We start from the raw sequence: 19,806 nt of genomic DNA, 5'->3' as shown, positions 1-19,806 counted from the left end.
CTCTACGCATCATGCCGTGCTTACCACAAGCACAGCCGTCTATCTCCATACAGCGATGATACACACTCCCTTTGCTGTGCCTGTCATCCCTGTGACTTTCTCATTCCCTCACTGGAAGCCTATACCTCCCACACCCCTTCACCCTTTTTGCCCATGCCTTCCCACCTTCCTCTCTGGCAACAACCAGTTTATTTTCTGTTTATGGGTCTGTTTCTGTTTTTTTTGTTCATTTATTTTTAGTTTCCACATATAAGTGAAATCATATGGTATATGTCATTCTCTGACATTTCAGTTAGCATGTTACCTTCTAGGTCCGTCCATGTTATTGCAAATGGCAAGATATTATTCCTTTTTTATGATTGAGTAATATTCCTGTGTGTGTGTGTGTGTGTGTGCGCGCGCGCGCACGCGTGCACGCGCACATACACTACACCTTCTTTATCCATTCTTCTACCAATGGATGCTTAGGTTGCTTTCATATCTTGGCTCTTATAAATAATACTACAGTAAATATAGGGATGAGTCTATCTTTTTGAGTCAGTGTTTTCATTTTCTTTGGGTAAATACCCAGTAGTGGAATTACTGGATCGCGTGGTATTCTATTTTTAGTTGTTTGAGGACCCTTCATACTGTTTTCCATAGTGGCTCTGTAATTTACTTTCCCACCAGCAGTGCATAAGAGTTCCTTTTTTTCCACATCCTCACTGACACTTGTTATTTCTTGTCTTTTGGACACTAGCCATTCCCACAGGTGTGAGGTGATATCTCATTGTGGTTTTGATTTACTTTTCCCTAATGTTGAGTGATGTTGAGGATCTTTCATATGTCTGTTGGCCATCTGCACATCTTTGGAAAAATTTTTTGGGGTTTTCTGCCCATTTTTAATCAGATTATTTGGTTTTTTATTGTTGAGTCAAAGGAGTTCTTTATTTGGGATATTAACTCCTTATCAGATACATCATTTGCAAATATCTTCTCCCATTTAGTAGGTTGTCTTTTCATTTTGTTGATGGTTTTCTTTGCCATGCAAAAGTTTTTATTTTGGTACGGCCTCAATAGTTTATTTTTGCTTGTATTTCCCTCCCCTGAGGAGACAGATCTAGAAAAATGTTGTAATGGCTGTGTTTATTTTTTTAAATTTACTTATTTGACAGAGAGAGACACAGCAAGAGAGGGAACACAAGAAGGGGGAGTGGGGAGAGGGAGAAGGGAAGCCCAATGCAGGGCTTGTTCCCAGGACCCCGGGATCATGACCTGAGCCGAAGGTAGATGCTTAACAACTGAGCCACCCAGGCGCCACATGGCTATATTTAAGAGATTGCTCCCTGTGTTTTCTTCTGGAAGTTTTATGGCTTTAGGTCTCACACTTAGGTCTTTAATCCATTTTGAGTTCATTTTTGTATGTGGTATAAGAAGGTGGTCCAGTTTCATCCTTTTTTTTTTTTTTTAAGATTTCATTTATTAGAGAAATGGAGAGGGAGCACAAGCAGGCAGAGGGAGAGGGAGAGGGAGAAGCAGCCTCCCCGTTGAGCAGGGAGCCCCGATGCAGGGCTTGATCGCAGGAGACCGGAATCCTGACCCGAGCCGAAGGCAGCTGCTTAACCGACGGAGCCACCCAGGCGCCCCCCAGTTTCATCCTTTTTCATGTGTGTGTCAAGCTTTCCCAGCACCATTTATTGAAGAGACTGTCTTTCCCTGGTTGTGTATTCTTGTCTCCTTTGTTAACAATTAGTTGGCTATAAAATCATGCATTTATTTCTAGTGTTTCTATTCTGTTCCATTGATCTATATATCTGTCCTTATGCCATACCAGACTGTTTCAATTATTATAGCATTGTAGTATATCTTTAAATCTGAGATTGTGCTATTTCCAGTTGTGTTCTTTCTCAAAGACTGCTTTGGCTATTTGGGGTCTTTGTGGTTCCATACAAATTTCAGTATTTTTTGCTCTAGTTCTGTGAAGAATGCTATTGGTATTTTGGTAGAAATTGCATTGAATCTGTAGATTGCTTTGTGATTTCATTCTGTAATGTTGATCTTCAATTCAGAGATAGGTTGGATTCAGGTAGCACATGGAAACTTGAGGCAACCTAAACATAAAAGTGGGTTTTTAATCAGACTCTAGGGGCATTTCATGGCTCCTGAAGGCCGGCATGCAGGCAGGTCTAAGAACAGTGACTAGGAAGCCATCAGGAACCCATTCTGTCCTCTCTTGACCTCATTTCTGTATTCCTCTTTGCAGACTGGCTTGCTCTCTACCATGTGGCTCAGAGTCTACTCCACTCTCTCAGAATAGGGAGTCCAGTTGGCTCAGCTTCAGGTCAGGGCTCCAACCACATTCACTTAACCACTGGGGGTCAGGGTTAAGCAGTATAAAACATGCCTGGGGATTGGGGCCACTTCCAGAGAAAAGCAGGGTGGCTTGTGATCTGCTTACATATCCCGAAAGGTGGTCACTGTTATACCCCAATCCATCTTCCACTCCTGGTAAGTATTATTTTGTGATACCATTTTCTGACTTGCAGCTTTCAGTGGTACTTTGTGCATATTGTGAATTTTTGTTTTCTCAATTTGTAGCTATACTCTTCAGCACTTGTGGAATGTGAGGATACTGATCCATGTAATAAAGACAGAAATTTTGATGTGGAATCAGTAAAGAAAGAAATCCATAGAGGAAGGAAGTTGGTAAGTATAAATGATTTTATTAGTCATATGAGATAAACAGATCTTGAAGGGGATGTTTCCAAAAGAAAGTCTACTTGATTGATAAACCAGGGATAGAGACGCATCTTGGAGAGCTGAAAGACATAGGACCTGTATTGGAAACTTAAATTCAACTGAACAATTAATATTTTAAAATGAGCTACAACATACTTCATCAGCAGACTAGATATGCATTAGAATGCTTTTGGGCTGTAAGTAGAAGGACCCTCAACTCAAACTGGCTTTAACAAAAAGGATGCTTATTTTCTTACTTAGCCAGGGGGAACACTGGCTTCAGAGTTGGTCGATTTAGTGGCTTAGTGGTATCATCAAGAGCCCATCCTCCTTTCTGTCATCCTGTCCACAACATTATTTGGTCCTCTTGTGGTCATAGGGTGGTCACAGACAACTCCTGAAGTGTCCGTCTTTCTTATTCCTATCTGGTAAAAGAAAAAGTTCATCCCAGGCGCCTGGGTGGCTCAGTCGGTTAAGTGTCTGCCTTTCGGCTCAGGTCATGATCCCCAGGTCCTGGGATTGAGCTCTGAATTGGGCTCCCTGCTCAGCGGGGAGTCTGCTTCTCCCTCTGCCCCTCACCCCACTCTTGTACTCTCTTTCTCTCTCGCTCTCTCTCTCTCTCTCTCTCTCAAATAAATAAATAAATAAATAAATAAATAAATAAAATCTTTTAAAAAAAAAAGTAAAAGTTCATCCCCAAGCATTGAATAAGAGCCCTTCTGAAAATTAAATGAGGCCACATCTGCTCTAGTTGCTAGAAGTGGCCATAATTAATCAGGATCAACCCCCTTGGACCTGGGTCAGCTCCCCTTGGGAAGACAGAGTGTGGAGTAGTTACGCTGTTGGTTAAAGCCCTTCATGGCTTAGCAAGTGGTACAGCAGGTGTGAGCACATAATGCCCACCACCACAGTACAGTTTATGATCTGGAACAAACATTTCCTTAGTCTTTACAAGGCATACACATATATGAGGGCAGTTTCCGTACAACCTGATGTACTTTGAGAAGGGTCAGCACAGTTCACTCAAGCAATCAAGCACCTTAGTGCAGGTGGAGCCCAGGAAGCCTTCCTAGCTGGGAAGGAGTGAGGGTAATGAAGATGGGAAAGGAGGAATTCCAGGGAAAGGGAATAGGATGTGCAAAAGTTGGGAAGGCAAGAAAGACATGGCATGTGCCTAAAACTATAAGGATATGACTGTGGCACCCTCTTTACTGACTCCATGGGATTCCACGGGATAGACCAGAATGCATGAAACCATTCCCTTGTTGCTGGATAATGAGTCGACTCTGGTTTTTCACTATAATCAACTAATGCTGCAGTAAACATCTTTCTACACATATCCTGTGTACTAGTTTGAACAATGCTGTACACTGTATTCCTAGAAGTGAAATGGCTGAGTCAGAGAGAATTCCCTTTAATAATTTTGAAACATGCAGGGTACCTGGGTGGCTTAGTCGGTTATGCATCTGCCTTCAGCTCAGATCATTATCCCAGTGTCCTGGGATTGAGCTCTGCACAGGCTTCCTGCTCAGCAGGGAGCCTGCTTCCCCCCTCTCCTGCTCCCCTTGCTTGTGCATGCTCTCACCCTCTCTCTCTCTGTCAAATAAATAAGTAAAATCTTTTAAAAACAATAATAATTTTGAAACATGCTAATAAACTGTCACCCAGAAAGGTTGTATCATTTTATACTTATGTGGATGAAAGAACACTTTCCTAGCCCTTAACAAAAATGAGTATCACAAATCTTGTTACTTCTTGCATCTGACAGGAAGTGTTACCTTGCATTTCCCTCATCACTAGAGAGAGGCTGAATGGTAGCTCTAGTTAGGCATCTGCCTCCTTCCCAACAACCCCAGACCCAGCAGTTCTTTTGTGATCCCTCTACAGTCAGTGACCCCACCTCACAGCCACTGTCCTGCAAACAGCCTGGACTCCCTCTCCCCACCACCCCGACACACATTTCCTTACTCACCTAGCAAACCGCCCCCCGCCACCTGCCTGTTGTCTGCATATGCTGAGTAGTACTAGCACTTGAACAGTTGAACAACTGGACAAAAACCCACAAATGTGTTGATTAATCTCAGATTCATAGCCACAAACCTCAAAAGGAACCTTAACATGTCACCCTCACCCTCTACCTTTACTGTTTCATATCCTCTCGTTTCTTTTAAAACCTCTCCCCACCCCAACTGCTCATCCCCAAATTGATGACTATGCCTTATTTTTTTTTATAGACTTTATTTTTTTAGAGCAGTTTTAGGTTCACAGAACACTTGAGGGGAAAGTACAAAGACTTCCCATATACTTCCCACCCCCACACATACACAGCTTTCTTTTTATCAACATCCCCCACTAGAGTGGTGCATTGTTACAACTGACGAACCTACATGGACACAACATCAAAACACCAAAGTCCATAGTTTACATTAGGGTTCACCTTGGTGGTATACATATCTTTGTCTGATTTTTATTGAGAAATAGGAGCCATTAGCCAGGAACTCCTACTATCCAAACCGCTGCCAATTCACCTTTGTCCCCAGACTCTGGGACCTCCCGCTTGTCAAAGTAACCCGCCACTTACACTTTGGAGTCATCACCTGCCCCTCCTTAAGGATTAGCCTCTTGCATTTCCCTTCATCCCATTCACATCAGTGTCCCCCTTTGTACTAGATTATTTCCTTCAGCATATATCCATGATCAACTGATAATGTCATCTTAAATCCTCCTCTGTATACAAAAAACCTGTTCAACTACAATGTCACTTCTGTCTTTAACTGACCTTTTAGCAGAATTCATCACATAGTTGTCTCTGCCCTGCATCTTGAAGCACTTTCTTCCTCTGACTTCCTGCACACACTCTGCTACTATGTCTCTCACCTTTCTGGCTGCTTCGTCCCAGACACCTTGGCTGTTTTTCCTTCTCTTCTGAACCTCTAAAGTGTGCAGTCCCCATAACTCTCCAGGGCTCCTGCCTCCATCTGAATATCTTTCCTGTGTGACCTCTTCTAGTTCCCTTGGCTTCAAGTCCATACTTACGCTAGGGACTCTATACCTCCAGTCATGATAACCAACCTAACGTATCTACACAAACATCTAATAGAAGCTCATATTAAACTGGCCAGTGAACACAGTCCCAGCCCCTGCACACACACACACACACACACGCACACACACACACACACTCCATCCAAACCTATTCACTCCTCACCTCAGTGAACTGTCCACCATTCATCCATCATCATCTTCTCATAAACATCCCAGCCCAGCATCCAGCCTGCAGACTCTCTATCCTCCCCTTCTCTCTGTCACTAACCCCCTGTAGTAAAGTCATGGGTCTCCCTCAAACACTTGCTAAACATCACTGATCTTTGTTCTGCATGCTCTCTTGCCCATCCCTACCCCAGCCTATGCTCCACACAGCCACAATAGTATCTTTAAAATACTGATCACTTGGGACCCCCTGGGTGGCTCAGTTCATTGAGCATCTGATTCTTGATTTCAGTTCAGGTCATGATCTCAGGGTCATGAGACTGAGCACCATGCTAGGCTCTGTGCTCTGCATTCAACACTCAATGTGCTTGGGATTCTTTCCTTCTCCTTCCCCCTCTCCCCCTCCCTCAGCATGTTCTCTCTCTCTCAGTAAACAAGAAAGAAAAGAAAGAGAAAGAAAGAAAGAAAGAAAGTAAGTCTTTTTAAAAAAATAAAATAAAAATAAAATTTTAAAAAACTGATCACTTTTTGTTCCCATTGTATGAAGACAAAAACCCCAATACCTTACCCTGGTTTGTAACCCCTTACATGACTCAGCCCTTACCCTTTGGATCTTACCTCTGACTCTTCCCTTGCCCTCCTCTTCACTCCAACATCAGCCCACCCTGTATGGGGTGGTAAATGTTGATGTCGGTAGTCTTATTCCTAAAAGTGCTAGAGCTGTTCTTATTTATGTTAAAATTGAAATTTAAGTTCATTAAAAGATATCATTAAAGAGAGTAAAGAAACAAAACACAGATTGGGAAAAGATACTTACAACACACGTATTGTTATGTTTTTAAGTTTGCTTTATGTGACCTTGGTTTTCTCTCTCCACTAGAATGTTAACTTCACAAGGACGGGTGCCTTGTCCCCTGCTGTTTCCCTCTACCCCAGAATAGTGCCTGCCACATCACAGTTACTCAGTAGTCTTTAAGTGAATGAAATTTTATTAACCATTTGTGTTTCTTCTATAATTTGCCTTTTCTCATTTTTTTCTGAGTTTATCAGTCTTAACCCTTTATCAAATATGCAGCAAACATTTCTTTCTTTATTGATACAGTTGACATACAATATTAGTTTCAGGCATACAACACAGTGATCTGACATGTATATACATTATGAAATGATCGCCACAATAAGCCTAATTACCATCCATCACCATATTCCAGTATCATTGACTGTATTCTCTGTGCTCTGCATTATATCCCTGTGATTTGAATTTTTAGTAACTGAAAGTTTGTACCTCTTAACCCCTTCACCCCACCAGGTCTTTGTATTAATGAGTCTGTTTCTGTTTTCAAAAATTTTGGCTTTTTGGTAGCTGTCACCATAAAAATGGAAGTTTAAATTTTTTATGTAGTCATATCTATCAGTCTTTTTCTCTGTGGCTTCTGAGTTTCCTTCCTTGCATAGTCTTCCTGACCTTAACGCCATACATTTTTATTAACTTTAAAACTTGTCTCTCAGAGCCTTAATCCATGTGGAATTTATTTGGGAAAAAATTATAAGGTAGGGATGTAACTTTATTTTTTTCTATACATAAAGCCAGATGCCCCCCCAAATTAAATCTTTCTTTGTGCTGTGATTTGAAATTCCACCTTTAGCGTAATCTAATTTCTTACCCATATTTGAATTTTCTTTATGTGTATGGTTGCTTGTGCTGACCTTAGGATATTGTTTGAGCTATTTCCTGTTTTGCAAGGTGGTTTCATTGTGCTTCCCCTTCATTCAGACAAAGCCTGAATCAAATCAAATCAACCTTGGGCATGGTTTGAGACACCCCCCGCCCTCGCCAAACCAGTTAGATTGCTGTGGCCACATACTGTCCTAGCCATGTCTACACCACCTTCAATATATAAAATGCCAGATCAACTAACTAATATATAAAAGCAAGAGATCAAATAAATTGAACTTAGAAAAAATTTGCTACTCAGGGTTTGTTTTATTTTAATTTTAGGTTTTTGGCCCCACTACATAGACTCCAGAGAGGTTTCACTTATTTATCTCACATTGTCCTCAGTAGAAACTATGAGATAGGCAGTGTTCTCCCCAGGGAAGGATCTGGGTCTGAGAGAGGGAAAGACTGCTGGATCACACAGCTCTCCGAGGCACCATCAGGAGCCACCCTCGCCATGGGCCCCAGTGTCCCTAACAGGACCCTTTGCCTAGTCAGGACAAATCTTTTTGTAGAAATCTCCTGTAAAAAGAGAAAGGTTTTATTTGTTTGTTTTAAAACAAAAGGGTTTTCTGCTTTTAATCAGATCATTACAGGTCAGTGCCAACCAAGTACTTTACTTAGCAGAGGTTTTACTGAAATCTCAAAATGAGCAGCTAGATGTTAATACCTAACATTTGTGGCTGAGGACATTAGGGCTGCTGACTTAAAAATAACATTTAATGACATCTTTAAATGTTAACAGAAATTAAACAGGTGCTTACTCAGTAAAATTTATTCTTCTGTAGAAATGTGCATTTTGTAAAAAAGGAGGAGCCACCGTGGGATGTGATTTAAAAGCCTGTAACAAGAGTTACCACTTTTTCTGTGCCAAGAATGACGACGCAGTTCTACAAACTGATAAATCTCAAGGAATTTTTAAGTATGTATAATTAAACAGTTCTAAAGCTACACTTGGGGGAACGGAATAAGGAATGGTTAGATTAAGACAACGATTTTTTGTTTTAAGACTTTACTTAGTTATTTGACAGAGCGCACAAGCAGGGGGAGCGGCAGGCAGAGGGAGAGGGAGAAGGAGACTCCCCACCCAGCAGGGAGCCCGCTGCGGGACTCAATCCTAGGACCCTGGGATCATGACCTGAGCCGAAGGCAGACACTTAACTAACTGAACCACCCAGGGGCCCCAAGACAAAGAGATACTTTTTAAGATTTTTATTTGAGAGCAAGCAAGCTAAAGAGAGAGAGAAAGGGAGGGAGAAGCAGTCTCCCTGCTGAGCAGGTAGCCTTATGGGGACTCCATCCCATGACCCTGATATAATGACCTGAGCAGATGTTAAACCAGCTGAGCCACCCTGGCACCCCCACAAGGAGATTTTTTTTTTTTTAAGATTTTATTTATTTATTTGACAGACAGAGATCACAAGCAGGCAGAGAGGCAGGCAGAGAGAGAGAAAGGGAGAAGCAGGCTTCCTGCTGAGCAGAGAGCCCGATGCAGGGCTCGATCCCAGGACCCTGGGATCATGACCTGAGCTGAAAGCAGAGGCTTTAACCCACTGAGCCACCCAGGCGCCCCCACAAGGAGATTTTTAAAGATAATTTCATGCAAATGGTTTCCAAGTAAGAACAGGGTTTGGGGGATGCTCAGTTGGCACCCTGACCTCACAATACCTTCCCTCAATATTATAGAAAGAAAATAAGCAGAATTGGTTTTTATTTTAATCTTCCTACATGCCTTCTTTCCCAGTAGAAAGCACTGGTTGCCATACTGGCATGAGTGACCTAATGGGTGTTCACAGGACCTGGAACCAGTTCACTGTTGCTCTCTTCTGCAAACAGGAGTCTTGTTAGCCACAAGTCCATGGCTTATCCATCTTGTCTGTTGAATGAATGTTTTTTTCCCACCACTCTTACCACTGTCTTACCTATGAAGAGCTTTTAGAAATGATAAACTATGCAGCAAATATAGTAATCAGTCATTAAGTTCTTGAACAAATTAGTCCTGTTTCAGTTGCCTTGGGCTTTTAAATCTTGCTTCCCTTCTTTCAATAATTCTTTAATGTTAATTTTGACCCAGTAAGACATATTTCAAGTCCAATAGAATTGTATTCTATCCAGGAAGGAACTTGATCTTCCTTCTGATGAAAGATTGCAGTTCAGTTAAATAATTAGACAATTTAGATGAAATCAATAAGCCAATTGTTAACTGAATTGATTCAGGTCATGTTCAGTTTTTTGGTATGTGGATGCAGTCTAAAACATGTCATATAGGGGCACCTAGGTGGCTCAGTTGGTTGTCTGCCTGCCTTCGGCTCAGGTCATGATCTCAGGGTCCTGGAATCGAGTCCCACATTGGGCTGCCTGCTCAGTGGGAAGCCTGCTTCTCCCTCACCCTCTCCCCTACTTGTGTTCTCTCACTCTCGTCAAATAAAAAAAATAAATATATCTTTAAAAAAATAAAACATCATATAAAAAGATATCTAGAAGAAGTTTTAACCTTTTTTAAAGTTATGAAATGAAATAAAAAATTAAATGATGGTCTGAAGTTGAAAAGCCAGGCAGCTGCTTCTCACTTCTTTGGGGCATGTGCATACACTCTGATGGAGTATTTTAAATTTCAGTGAAATAATATTTTCATTCACAATATTCTGAATGAGAGCATTATCTTTTTAATAACGATTTTTGTGAGAGCCTAAGTATTTTAAAATTGGATTTGGAAGCTAGATTTTTCCCTTTGGGCACACACCCCCGGTTTCATCAGTGTTTCAGGTACTAACGACACTGTTTTATCTAATAATCACTCTCTTTGTGCCAAAAATACTTTAAAGTACTTTACAAATGTTAACCCATGTAATCCTCATAACAGCCCAGTGAGGTAGATATTATTATCCCTGCTTTACAGATGCAGACACCAAGGTCCTATGAGACTTAGTCATTTGTCCCCAGGTCACAGCTGATGAGTGGCTGAGCTGGCCTTTAGGGCTCTGGAGTTCTTGCTTTTCACCGCCATATCCTCTTCAGGCTTAGAGGCCTATAGTCTATTCTTTTTTTTTTTTTTTTTTAAGATTTTTATATATTTATTTGACAGAGATCACAAGCAGGCAGAGAGGCAGGCAGAGAGAGAGGAAGGGAAGCAGGCTCCCCGCTGAGCAGAGAGCCTGACGCAGGGCTCGATTCCAGGACCCTGGGATCATTACCTGAGCCGAAGTAAGGGCCTATATTCTAAAACAACATGGGCAAGCCTTTTATTAAAAGGGATTTGTTAAATAATTTTACATGACTTTGAGCAAGTTCCATAGGTATTTTATTGCTTGAGACTAGAAAGGAAAGTGTAAATCATGTTACTTTTATACCATACTTTTTATGTTTGATTTGCTCAGAAACCCAGATTGTATTATTCTTATTTTTTTAACCTTCTCAAAGAGTTCATTTTATTATGATTTCCATAGTGACCTCAAACACCCAGTAGACACACTATTAGGAAAGCTACAAGACTGAGCAAAAAGGAATCAATTCCCACTATATCTTAAAATTGCAAGCATATTGGTCTTGTAGAACCAATGAATGGAGACTCAATGAAATAATCATTTTTGTCATTATCAAGTATCAGGTGAACTTTGATGCACTTTTTAATTGAATTTAAATATTCAGTTGTTAGAGTGCCTATCATACACAAGATATCTCGCTAGGTGCAGTAAGAATATAAAGAGGAACAGGACATGGGCTAATCTCAGAGAACCTAGTACCTTGTGGAAGGACCAGAGAGGCCAGAACCAACAGAGGCACGTGGCATGATGGGAGCAGGTGGGGATTTGCATGAAACTGGCTTGGCCTTGAGTTGATGATTGTTGAAACTGAGTGATGGGTAGGGAGCCATGGGGCTCATCATCTCTCCTCCACTTTTAGATATATTTGACATTTTCCATTAAAAAAAAAAAAAAGTGCCTGGCAGACGAAAGTGTTCAGATACTGGAATCCAAAGGGTGAGATTAATTTTGCTTGGGGCAGGGATAGGTTGCCAGGAAGATTGCATGTAAGAGGTGGAAACTGAAGAATTCGTATGGTTCCCATAGGCAAGAGGGATCCTGTCTTCTGAAGCTCAGCATCATAAGGAAAGGAAGGGAGACCTAGCTGGGGCTGAGGAGGATAGAGCCTGGGGAAGAAATGGGATCTAAGCAGCTCCTCAAAATTCACTCACTCCATTTCTTCTTCATAGCCTGCTGTGCTGCTTGCTTTCCTTCCCTGCCCTTGATCCAATGTAGATGCATGCAATTTAGCTCTAAAGTTTGGGGGATATAGCTGCTGAGTTAGAAAACTACTTTCCCCAAAATTCATGCATGCGATTTTGTGCTATTTATTGTTGAAGATCAGTAGAACTTTGTGTAGTCAGATGAAAATGTGCCTTAGATGTTGGATCTTTAGATATCTTTCTTTATACAGTAAAATCCCACTGACCACTATATATGAGTTACTTACCATTGTTCAAATGTTTCACACGCACTCCTTCTGAGAGCATACCAGTTTGAGGGCTCAGAGCACAAAAGACATCTGAGAGAGGCTCCGTCCGCATTTGATGAGGGTCAGTAACTTACACAGCTTCGGACAGCATTTTTCTTTCACAGATATTTAGGGTAAAGCCATCATGAAAAATAGGTTCATTTTTAAGTCATAATAGGCATAATAGTTAAAAATGTAAGTAAAAATACTTAACAGTTCTTTGAAATTGCATGTTTCAGAGTGTTTTGCAAACAACATGCTTCACTGAACAACGCTCATAATGGTAAGTCTCTAAAATTTACTACTATGGGTTTAAAGAAAGGTATACATTTAGGTAAGACATGGAATATCCTGATTTGATTTACTAGCCTCCCTGACTTAAATACAAATTTTTGAGTTAAATTTTTATATATTTATAAAATTGCCAGTTTCTTTGTGCAGTGTGCAGTATAATGGACTAATTTTTCTTCTTTGCAAACTAGACCTACTCCCAGGAAATTCTCTGGCTGGAATCTTCCATCCTCACTATAATCAGAGGGCCAAACGAGGACGTGGTAAAAACCTTTGACTTTTGTGACTGCTTCTTTTCTAAAAGAATATCAGAATTTCCAGTACATAAAATTGATAAATTGCTGCATATTCCCTAAAATTCCCTAAGAATACATGATTAGCATTTCAGTTATAATTAAGGAAAAGTGGGCCCTGGCTAACTGGAGTTACGGGATGTACATTCACTCATGAATGGCCTCTGTGCTGTGTGAATAGCAGTGTCTCACCAGCACTAAATCTGGAATGCTTACTGTGGGCCAGAGACAGGACCTCTTTGGAAAAGGCTTAGTTCTGTGTCATGCCAACTGCATTTTTTAGTGGTAAACAACACTCTCTAAACAGTATTGTTACCCTCATTTTTCAGTCAGTACACTTTTATCAGAAATTATTATAAAAAACATAGTTCAACCAGTGTTTACTGATAGGGAAAGGTAACAAGAATGTAGTTTTATTTAATTTTTAAATTTTTTTTTTTTAAGAGAGTACACATGAGCTGGAAGGGAGGGGCAGGGGGGGACAGAGAATCTCAAGCAGGCGCTACACTCATCATGAAGCCAGACACAGGGCTCAATCTCATGATCCGAGCCAAGAGTCAGATGCTCAACTGACTTAGCTACGCAGGTGCCCCAATATTTTAAATTAAAAAAAATTTTTTAATCGTTTTTAAAAGGAGATTATAACACGGTTATGAATCCTCTCCCCAGAAGAAACTCAGTTCCATTTGAATACTTATAAAAATTTCCTTTAAAAACATACCTACTGCTATATTTTGTTTTCACTCAGACATCCTTCCTTATCTGTACAAATGGATCTACCTCATTTTTGAAAGGCACATAATACCCCATTGTGTTATTCAGTTGTGTAGCTGAATTACAACTGAACTAGTCTCTGCATGATGGACACTGAGGTTATTTCTATTTTTGTTTCTATCACATTGAATAGATTGATTCAATCTATTCATTGGTAGAATAGATTGAATCAATCTATTCATTGGTAGAATAGATTGATTCAATCTATTCATTGATAGATTGATTCAATCTATTCATTGATAGAATAGATTGATTCAGCGACATTGATTCAGTGTCCTAGCATTTTTCTCATCTTTGTGCCTTTATGCAGCTGTGCCATTTGGAAAACTTCGTGTAGATTGCTAGGTCAAAAAGTATAAACAATGAAACCGTGATAACTGGCTAATTCTCTTCCAAAGAGGTTGCCCCACCGTACGCAATTATCCCAATCCTTGCAAACGTTATATATTAAACACCTTCATCTTTGTCAGTCTGATAGGTGGAAAATTATTTTGCATATCTTTATGAGTAAAATTGAGTGTATTCCCCTATTTTTTGATCAATGTATCTGTTTTCCTGTGACACAGTCTGTTTTTCTATTTAATGAACTCTTCCTAGAGGGTTTCCCATTTGCCTATTTTTCTACTCGTCTTTTTTATATTGATTTATAAGATTTTTATATTGAAAATTGGTGCTTTATCGTAAGTGTTGCAAACATTTAGTGCCAAGTTTGTTGTATCTTTTGACTTTGTAATAACTTGTAGCATAGAACAGTTTTCTATTTTACGTAGTCAAGCATCAGTCTTTTCCTTTATGGATTCTGGTTTCTACATGATTTATATTTTCAACTGATTTTTCAGGAGTGAAAAGAAAAAGAGGAAGGAAGAAACGTCTCTCAACAGACATTCATGTACAGGTAATTTGACTTCATTTTACTATAGCTTTCAGTTTCTTCACACAGTTTCTTCCTTATTTTAAACATTCACATATCTGGTGAAATTGTAACAGAACCATAATGAGATGCATATAAAGGCTGGATGTGTTGGGTATCCCAGCACATGATCTTCAGGAGGCGACAGTCCATGGCTCCGATAACACATGCACCACATCAGTGAACGTGTTGGAGCCCACGGTGTGCTTACGGCCTTCAGAGGGGCAGAGCTGCAGTAAAGCATCCTTACCCAACCAAGAATTTCTCAGCTCGTGATGCACACTTTGACCTAATCTGTAATTTTCATAGTTTTCCGTATTACTGTTTTGTGCAAAGTGAATGAAATGTTTTGGGGATTAGAGACCACTTTTTAAACATATACTCATATAAGCTAAATTAAAAGAGCCAGCAACCTTCACCTCTTACTGTTTATACAAGAGGAGTTTGCCATGCCTCTTGATGTTTTGTTACACAAAAATGATTTTATGTTTACATGTAAACTACCAATGAATATGGGGCATGATTTTCACCACAGGTATATCATTGAATTGTTTGTAACAAAAGACTAGTTTTCATGTTACACAGTATTAAATGTCAACAGTAAATCAGTGTAATCTTGATTTTTCTCTCCCTCTAGCTACCTGAAACGTTGATATTAGACAGATTCATAAAACAAATGAAGGACGAGGATGGCAGACACACAGGTTTGCTATAAATTTTGTATCAAATATGACCTACAGTATTTACAAACATAACCCATTTATTTCAAAGTTGGTATCCCACTTAATTCATCTAGACTTATAGTAATTCTAAGAATAGAAACCTTTTATCTTAACTATCCATTCTATCATAGCCCCAGCTCAAAGTAACTGAGATAGGGATGGTCCACTGTTCTTTGCTATTAAGAAAGGATATACTTCCTGCTCTAGAAGCCAGGGTTACCTGAGCTCAGAATCCAGGCCCCTCTTGTACTGTGACCCCAGAAAGGGGGTCCAGGAAGCTGAAGCCACTCACTGTCTTTTTCTGTCAGGGAAATAAACATCCCATAATGACACACAGTAACTGTGACAGAAAAAAATGATGGGAGCTATTATCTCAAAAATCTGAAGCTAAATTTTAGAAAATCCTCTTGATTCAGATAATTAGGCTAAGCAGAGAAGTTTTTATTTTCACTTTTTGTAACACAGTTTCAGTGAGAAAAACATGAGGTGTGATGAAGTTATAGTAGAAGATAAAGGTGCTGAGATGCCTGGCTGGCTCGGTCAGTTAAGCAGCAGCCTTCAGCTCAGGTCATGATGCTGGGGTTCTGGGATGGAGTCTTGCACTGGGCTCCTTGCTCAGCAGGGAGCCTGCTTCTCCCTCTGCTTGTGCTCTGACAAATAAAATCTTTAAAAAGATAAATGTGCTGTATTTATAATCCTACTGACTGTGCTCATCCAGCACCAGGCAAGGTCTGAAGAAATGACCGTAAAGGGATTTATGAGAGCTGCCCTAAGATCATTTCCTCCTAAAATGTTTTTCTTATTCTTAGATGCAACTGTGAAGATTGACTTTCTTAAGAAATGTAAGGAAGTGGGGCTTCTTAATGATTTATTTGAAGAAATACTAGACAAACTTCACTTGATTCAGGAAAGACTCCTGGGTGACACTGCTTCTGATTCAGGTACCGAAATAGCCACATTTCTACGTGCAGAGACTTCTTGCAAACCTTCTTCTAGGTTTCTAATGATTCTAAAAATCATTTTAGAAGAACGTTATAAAACAGACCAAACCAAAAGTACACATTTTCTTTCTATGCAATTTCTTTTATGTCATTCTTTAATACAGTTCACTGTTCCAGATCCCTAGTCTTCTATGTATCAACAGGATGTGGGTAATTCACAAACTCATTAATTCAGGAAACAGCAGCCTGGTGCCCGGCAAGCTGTGATGGGTTCTGCAGAAGTGCATAGCTGAGAATGACCACTGACAGCATGTGGACACTCAGAAACACAGGCAGTCACACATCTGCCCCCTTAGCGCTTGCTGCTAACATCTGAGAATAGCATCATATTAGAGTTTTGATTTGACTCAAATTCTGTTCCTTATGTCTTTTTTGATAATGTCAACTCAAAGCTTATAGAAGAAAAGAGGAATGTTTTGTCTGATGTCTCACTTAGTTAACGTGACCTTTCAGAAGGAGCTCTTTGGGAAGCCAAAGTTCCATTTGTATGTGCAGGTATATAGCCACTTAGCTTTCTTAGACCCTACAGTGTAAGCTTAAAAACCATGATAAATGCAGTTATTTTACAAGGAAAAACTTGACAGTCTATACTGTAGGCACCAATGTAAGGTATATAATTATTTGAAAGGGATTATTTTCTATAGGACAAAACTAAAAAGTGAAATTAAAAGCAAACATCCAAAAATTCATTCATTACTTTCTTTCATTCATTTCCTCTTTACCGGAGACTAAGTACTTCTCAAACATGATCCCCTCAGAATCCCTGGTGGGCTTGTTAACACACGTGAGTGGGCCTCTCCCTGCAGCTTCTGAGGTGGTAGCAGAGCCACCTCTGCATGTGCATTTCCACCATGTCCCCAGGGAGGCTGCTGCGCAGTGCTGGACTGTTCTGTGTACCTCCTTTACCTGGAGTTAGTTTGTAAGGGGTTTCTGCCTACATCAGTTACTAAAATTAAAACTGAAAATGTTTTTCTCCCTACAGACTATGAAGAAATCGGGACTTCACTTTTTGACTGTAAATTGTTTGAAGACACATTTGTCAATTTTCAAGCAGGTAGGTGAATTTTAACCAAGCAGCATAATTTATATATATTGAAGTATATAATACTATTGTGTATAAAGTGATAAAAATCATTTTAGAAGAACGTTCATCATCTTACTAAATGAAAAAAGCCTACCACATAGCAATAGGAGCCCACACACCCACAGAAAATATACCCAAATGGGAATAGTAGTTAGCAGTAGGAGGCTGGACAGTGCTGCATTAGATTTTCCACATTCGTATATGCAATACCTTAGTCATCAGAAAAAACTCAATTTGTTGGGCCCCATGTTCAGGACTCAGCAGGAGCTGGGGAGGTGGCAAGGCCGTGACCACACTGCTGCTTGACTCCCTCTCACTTGATTTGATGTGTACAAATTTTAGTTCTCCCAATATTAATCTTCAGTCTAACTGGGGGAAGGAGGGTTGCAATTCACTGATTCTAAGGACGAGCAAGAAAAAACCAGGTGAGACATTTTTGAAAAAGAAGGAAGGCTGGTGGGGGCAGGGACTTAAGTGGTTGATATTTTATAGAAAGGTTTTGTTGAATCATATTGTACACCTGAAACTAATAGGACACTGTATGTAACAATACTTCAACCATTCAGTGAGTAGGTCCTCCCACCTTTAAGATGCTTTCAAAACCAGCTAAATTTCCACTTATGGATGAGTTTGATCTGACTTCTTTATCAAGCCTCCACACAGCTGGACAGCTATGCACTGCACATCCTGGCCGGAGTGGGACACAGAACTGAGTGTGAACAGCTCCGCCTAAAGCTGCACAACCACAGCGTCCTACTCTCCATTCAGATTTTGTATTACATTTATAATCAGCCTATCCTTTAACAGTCTCTTGAGAACATCTGATCACTGCTAATGTATGTGAGTACATATTTTTTAAAAGCAGCCTTTAAGCTCCAACATCGACAAATCAGCATGATACAATACATTAATAAAAGAAATAACAAAAACCATTATGATATTCTTAATAGATGCTGAAAAAGCATTTGACAAAGTACAGCATCCTGTCTTGATCAAAACTCTTCACAGTGTAGGGATAGAGGGTACATACCTCAATATCATCAAAGCCATCTATGAAAAACCCACAGTGAATATAATTCTCAATGGAGAAAAACTGAGAGCTTCTCCCCTAAGGTCAGGAGCACAGCAGGACTGTCCACTATCGCCACTGCTATTCAACATAGTACTAGAGTCCTGGCCTCAGCAATCAGACAACAAAAAGAAATAAAAGGCACCCAGACTGGCAAAGAAGAAGTCAAACTCTCACTCTTTGCAGATGATATGATATGTTATGTGGAAAACCCAAAGACTCCACTTCAAAACTGCTAGAACTCATACAGGAATTCAGTTAAGTATCAGGATATAAAATCAATGCACAGAAATCAGTTGCATTTCTATACACCAACAACAAGACAAAAGAAGGAGAAATTAAGGAGTTGATCCCATTTACAATGGCACCCAAAACCATACGACACCTAGGAATAAATCTAACCAAAGAGGCAAGCATATGTATTCAGAAAACTATAAAGAAATTGAGGAAGACACAAAGAACTGGAAAAACATTCCATGCTTGTGGATTGGAAGAACAAATACTGTGAAAATATCTATGCTCCCTAGAGCAATCTGCACATTTAATGTAATCCCTATCAAAATACTATCAACTTTTTTCAAAGGAATGGAACAAATAATCCTAAAATTTATATGGAACCAGAAAAGATCCCGAATAGCCAGAAGAATGTTGAAAAAGTTGGTGGCATAACAATTCCAGACTTCAAGCTCTATTACAAAGCTATAATCATCAAGACGGTATGGTACTGGCACAAAAACAGACACATAGATCAATGGGACAGAATAGAGAGCCAGCCCAGAAATGGACCCTCAACTCTATGGGCAACTAATCTTCAACAAAGCAGGAAAGAATGTCCAATGGAAAAAAGTATCTTCAACAAATGGTGTTGGGAAAACTGGACAGCCACATGCAGAAGAATGAAACTGGACCATTTCCTTACACCACACACAAAAATAGACTCAAAATGGATGAAAGACCTCAATTTGAGACAGGAATCCCATCAGAATCCTTGAGGAGAACACAGGCAGCAACCTCTTCAACCTCAGTTGCAGCAACTTCTTCCTAGAAACATCACCAAAGGCAAGGGCAGCAAGGGCAAATATGAATCATTGGGACTTCATCAAAATAACAGGCTTCTGCACAGCAAAGGAAACAGTCAACAAAACCAAAAGACAACCCACAGGAGAAGATATTTGCAAATAACATATCAGATAAAGGGCTAGTGTCTAAAATAAAGAACTTATCAAACTCAACACCCAAAGAACAAATAATCCAATCAAGAAATGGGCAAAGGACATGAACAGACATTTTTGCAAAGAAGACATCCAAATGGCCAACAGACACATGAAAAAGTGCTCACTATCACTTGGCATCAGGAAAATAAAAACCAAACCACAGTGAGATACCACCTCATACCATTCAGAATGGCTAAAATTAATGACAGATCAGGAAATGACGGATGTTGGAGAGGATGCGGAGAAAGGGGAACCCTCCTACACTGTTGGTGGGAATGCAAGCTGGTACAGCCACTCTGGAAAACAGCA

The 19,806-nt window shown here is 40.0% G+C and overlaps 1 protein-coding gene across 2 annotated transcripts in view; it reads left to right on the top strand.

The window, feature by feature from the left end:
- Nucleotides 1-19,806, top strand: part of LOC111147044 (PHD finger protein 11) — a 31,886-nt gene that overhangs the window by 9,549 nt on the left and 2,531 nt on the right. For both annotated transcript variants that reach the window (XM_022502904.1, XM_022502905.1), the window contains exons 3-10: nucleotides 2,578-2,685; nucleotides 8,434-8,567; nucleotides 12,379-12,422; nucleotides 12,622-12,693; nucleotides 14,337-14,392; nucleotides 15,045-15,111; nucleotides 15,939-16,070; nucleotides 17,113-17,184. In XM_022502904.1, the coding sequence (XP_022358612.1) occupies nucleotides 2,578-2,685; nucleotides 8,434-8,567; nucleotides 12,379-12,422; nucleotides 12,622-12,693; nucleotides 14,337-14,392; nucleotides 15,045-15,111; nucleotides 15,939-16,070; nucleotides 17,113-17,184 (685 nt within the window). The remainder of the gene's footprint in view (nucleotides 1-2,577; nucleotides 2,686-8,433; nucleotides 8,568-12,378; nucleotides 12,423-12,621; nucleotides 12,694-14,336; nucleotides 14,393-15,044; nucleotides 15,112-15,938; nucleotides 16,071-17,112; nucleotides 17,185-19,806) is intronic.

The sequence above is a fragment of the Enhydra lutris genome, unplaced genomic scaffold (assembly GCF_002288905.1).
Source record: "Enhydra lutris kenyoni isolate GAN:26980312 unplaced genomic scaffold, ASM228890v2 scaffoldscaffold15, whole genome shotgun sequence".
NCBI classification, from domain to species: domain Eukaryota; kingdom Metazoa; phylum Chordata; class Mammalia; order Carnivora; family Mustelidae; genus Enhydra; species Enhydra lutris.
The sequence above is the reverse complement of the archived record's forward strand: the minus strand, read 5'-3'. Positions and strand labels throughout refer to the sequence as shown.